This window comes from Miscanthus floridulus, chromosome 1, assembly GCF_019320115.1.
Source record: "Miscanthus floridulus cultivar M001 chromosome 1, ASM1932011v1, whole genome shotgun sequence".
Classification (NCBI taxonomy): Eukaryota; Viridiplantae; Streptophyta; class Magnoliopsida; order Poales; family Poaceae; genus Miscanthus; species Miscanthus floridulus.
In genome coordinates this window covers 164224224-164228960 of record NC_089580.1, presented here as the reverse complement: position 1 = coordinate 164228960, position 4737 = coordinate 164224224, and the positions used below count along the sequence as shown (strand labels likewise).

At 40.5% G+C, this 4737-nt stretch overlaps 1 protein-coding gene across 1 annotated transcript; it reads right to left on the bottom strand.

The window, feature by feature from the left end:
* Positions 1 to 300: 300 nt before the first annotated feature.
* On the bottom strand, positions 301 to 4456 carry LOC136500476 (protein ALP1-like). The gene is made up of 3 exons (XM_066495830.1): positions 4365 to 4456; positions 1012 to 1804; positions 301 to 925 (listed from the first exon to the last, which is right to left on the bottom strand). The coding sequence occupies exons 1-3, from the start codon at positions 4398 to 4400 to the stop codon at positions 468 to 470; spliced, it is 1287 nt and encodes a 428-aa protein (XP_066351927.1). The 5' UTR covers positions 4401 to 4456; the 3' UTR covers positions 301 to 467.
* Between the last annotated feature and the right edge of the window lie 281 nt (positions 4457 to 4737).

The window sequence follows — 4737 nt, the reverse complement described above, 5'->3', positions numbered from 1 at the left end:
TATTCACTTGCAGCTAGAATCTACAGTATTTTTCTCTTACAGTAAATCAGCTTCAGCCGATTTATCAGCCGGCTTTAGGGCCTGTTTGGTTCCAAACTCTTAAAACTTTAGCTCCTAAAAGTTTTAGGCAGCCTTCTAAAATCTCCTAAAAACGTGTTTGGTTCCACTTTCTAAAACTGTCTAAAAGCAATAAATGCACTAACAAAAAGACCATGCAGCCCTCCTTACCCCTCCTCTGCATGCACCTGGTATGCATGGCACCCCCTGGTCACCTCCTTCTATTGCTGGCGTGCCACCTCCTCTTGCTGGTGCCGAATTTTTTTTGCTGGCGGCCAAATATGTTTATTCCATTCAATAAAAAAAAGTACATACAAATGTTTACACTCATACAATTGGAAAGAAGTGTCCATAAATCATCCATACAAACAATTCAACACATCAATAAAATCACCATTACAAGTTGACATCTACGATCTACTAAACAACCCATCGGCTATCCAATCACGGAACTCATTCATGTTTACATCTTCGTCTCCATGATGTACATTTGACACATTACCGTCAGAAGAGGATCCTTCGGCGAATGGAACATAGTTCTCATCATGATCAACCAAATCAAAGTCCACATCTCTCAAAAAACTATCCCTAATAAAATTATGCATTGCCATGCACGCAAGAATTATATGGCTTTGCTTTTGCATTGGATAGCTAGGAAGGTCAAGCAAAATCCTCCACTTCATCTTTAGAACTCCAAACGACCGCTCAATGACATTACGAAGTGAAGAATGTGAGTAATTAAACAGTTCTTTTTTACCTCTTGGCATTACTCCTTGTCTAAACTCCGGCATATGGTACTTGATTCCTTTGTACGGTGCAAGATATCCCGGTCGGTTCGGGTAACCTGAGTCAACAAGGTAGTACTTGCCTGCACAATTATAAAAGCATGGATTATTTAAGTCATAGAACAAGTGTTGTAATAATGAGAACATGCATACATACAGTTGTCATTACCTTCAGGTGGATGCGGAAACTTGTCTCCAAACTTGTCAATTGCATCTTTGAACACCCTCATATCATGAACTGACCCAGGCCAACCAGCCACCACAAAAGTAAACCTCATATCGAAATCACATATGGCCATGACATTCTGACTCGTATATCCATGTCTTCCCGTATGTTGAACTACCTTGTTACTTGGCACTACTACAGGAATATGAGTACCGTCTATAGCTCCAATGCAATTGTCAAAGAATGGTGTGAAGCGAGGGCTTTGCAACCTACGATGCATATTTTTAAACTCAGGGTCCTTGGGCTTAATGACGTCTACTGCTAGCTTGTTCACACTCTCTAGAACTTTATCAAACTTTCTACATATTGTTTCTAGTGATCTTGTGAAACGATCTTCAACTTGTCTAAGAGATTGTGGTGCACCACATATCCATAGAAACAGCCCTAAAGCCTCCATAGAACACATCCTCTTAGTTGATTTTAGCCCATATGATTCAACTAGCAAACTATGTAGCCTCAGAAACAGATCTTGACTCATTCTAAACATATTGTAACAAGAAGTGGTATTTCCTAGTGTCTTCATGACCCATTCATATCCACTTTCTGTTGCTATTCTGTATTCTGCTTTGTTAATGTAGGTGTCAAAGTGATACATACCCATCATGGCAGCTGCAATACTTAAGATTCTCCTCCTCTTCCTCCTACATTGCAGTATATATGATTGTACCCTCTGATCAAATTCAGCCCTATCATCGTCCTCTTCATCCCATAGATCATCCTGAGACTCATCTTCCTCCTGTCATAACCAAAACAAACAAATCAGTACGTGAAGTATAAAGTATGAGATAAATCATCAATAAAACAACTCAGAAATCAGCAATAAAACAACTCAGAAATCAGCAATGAAAGGTCATTCACACACAGCATCATTCACACACAACATCATTCACACACAGTATCAATTCAGTCATAATAAAAGGTCCTGATATAACAAGACAACTAAAGTTCTTAACATAATAAAAGGTCCTGACATAACAAGACAATCAAACTAAAGTTCCATATCATTCCATGTCACTCCATGTCTTCCTCAACCAAATCAATTTCTCCTCATTAGTGTCGATCATGTCGAAGACATCTCTGTAGTACTCATGCTGAAATAATCTAGTTGCTATGCCAAATTCATCAGAAGTAGGTCCACCTCCAGCCTGCTTTACCAATAACAGACACCTCTTTATGTCATCCTTTTCCTTCTGCTTCTTCTCCAACTCCTTTTGTTTCTGCATCTCTTTCTCCATCTCCCTCAAATGGTGTCTCTTTTCTAACTCCATCTGCCTAAATTGGTGCATCTTTGCCAACTCCTCTTCCCTTTGCTGGTACCTCTTTGCCAACTCCTCTTCCCTTTGCTTTACCATTTCAGCTAGTGCTGCTTCTTCCTTACTCCTAGATTCTTTCAACTCAACAAGCAGCCCCTGGAACACCTTGACCATCGGGCTCTTACTCTTCTTGCTTGGGCTTGTGCCTGTGCTTACAGTGCTATTTGTTCTCTTGCGACTGCTACTGCTCATAGGACTTGCTAGGAACTCCTCCTCCTCTTGTTCCTCACCCTCCTGATCACCCAAGTCTTCCTCCTCAACTCTCTTGTGTTGAGTTGATGATCCTGGTATGACAGCAGCTTGACCGTCCACTATAATTCCTTTAAACATCTCTTCAAGATATCCAACATATGTAGGAACAAATTTCATGAATTTCTTACATTCACTTTTCCCCTACAAAACAACAAACAAATTGAGATTCAACTACTGATGAATGTAGACATAGCATGATATAATAACACTACAAGGAAATTACCTGTAACTCTCTTTTCCACCATGCGGCTGATGCAATAATAGTGCCATCAGGTCTTCGCCCTAGACCGCTATCATTTTGAATCTTATTCCAAAAAGTGTACAAAACCTTGCACTGTGGCCATCTGTTCTTTAATTGTTTGATAGAAAGATTGATTCCAGTCTTTAATTGAAATCCTTTTTGAATGTTATTCCAACCTCTACGTGCCATTGTTCCTTTAACACAATTCCCTGCCCTTATTTCATCAACAGCAAGTTCACAGTAACAATGTGTGTTTTCCTCAGACCATTCAGCCCTGCCATAAGCATTCTATAGCAGAAAACAAATTATCACACTAAGTATTGCAATGTCAGAGAACATATCACACTAAAGAAACTATTACACTAACAAATTCTCACACTAACTAATTTCCAAAAAAAAAGCGAGGCAGAAGTGGAGTATGATGAAAAGCAACTGAGGATAAGACCCTTCAAGAAGGCAGTCACAGGATGACAAGTTCTGTGAATGTCTGTTTCTTAACTTCTATTAGTAAATTAATTCCCATGACGTCAAGGAGAAGCTATCGGATTGGGTGCAAAAAACTCATGGAGCTTGACAAGATCAAGGGTGATCTTCAAGTTTGACAGCATAAGGGAAACCACCAGCAGCTGCTTCATCTGGACCTTGGACAGAACAAGGGTGTGGATCAGCTGGACCTAGATGTACTCCCTCAGCTGCTGCTCCAGTCTCAACAGGACCAAGTGAAGCAGATGCTTCGGGAGCATATTGAAGCAGATGCAAAGGCTGAAGAACAAACGGGAGAAAACAAAGAAGCTGTTTTAGGGAACAAATGGCCAGCAAGATTAGAATCTATCATCAGATCGCTTGAGATAGCTAGCATTTGAAAGTGAAACAAATAGAAGGCCTATCAGAAAATCTGAGACAAACCAAAATTTAATTCGACACAAGAGCTTCTTTATCTTTTTTTTTGTTCTGATCATGAAAGATAACCTTTTCACACTGCTGTTTTAGGTACCAGTGGCGCATACATCGTGGGAATGAAGAGTTGAACCAAGATGAGAAGTGGTAGTGTGCTGGTAAAAATAACCTACAATTTCTTATTTTTAAGAAAGGAACATATACTACATTCCACAGAAACAAATGCTATCCTTATTGTGTTCATATTTATGCAGCCTAAGAAAATATCATACTGGAAACTTACATTTGTCTTCAGTTTATAAAGTATTAAGCAATATCATCAAATTTTTACTTCATCCTTCAGAGTGGTAACACAAACATATACCCGGGCAAACTATGACTTTATTTTTTTCAGTTATCAATACGCTGGAACCATGAATACACATATACCCAGGATAGTGACAAAAAAGAGAGTCAATGCATGCACAGTACATCACTAATTATCACAACTCACTATCTACATCCACAAGTACCTAGCATACATTTCACTTCCATATGGCAACAATACATTTCATACATAAGAAGAGAAGCATTGACCATGTATAGGCAATTACCTGAGACTGTGTTTCAGATGGCACGTCGTCTTCCATGTCACCAGCATCTACATCCACTGGATTGTGAAAGGCATGGCCTACAGAGGAAGATGCAGGCCGCCCTCCTCCCAAATGTCCTACACCGCGACTGCCAATACTCCCTCGAAGCAAACCTTTGCCTTGTCCACGTCCAAAACCAACTTTGCCTCCAAGCAGACCTTTGCCTGTACCACGACCTCCGCCATCAGGTGCTCGGACTCTGCCTCTAGGGGCCCGAGGAGGTAGTGGATGCTCATCACCCTGTAGAATGGCTTGGTATGAGTCAATGTTGGGGAAGACGTCCGCCTGTGAATTGAGATCCAAATGCTCCATGTGGCGGCGGGGAGCGGACAGG

Bases quoted from the DNA above. Each gene is read 5' to 3' on its own strand.
- LOC136500476 (XM_066495830.1), bottom strand. From the start codon at position 4,400: ATGGAAGACGACGTGCCATCTGAAACACAGTCTCAG. The intron at 1,805-4,364 runs GTAATTGCCTAT...TGGTTATGACAG, and splicing joins CATCTGAAACACAGTCTCAG to GAGGAAGATGAGTCTCAGGA. The intron at 926-1,011 runs GTAATGACAACT...ATAATTGTGCAG, and splicing joins GTTTCCGCATCCACCTGAAG to GCAAGTACTACCTTGTTGAC.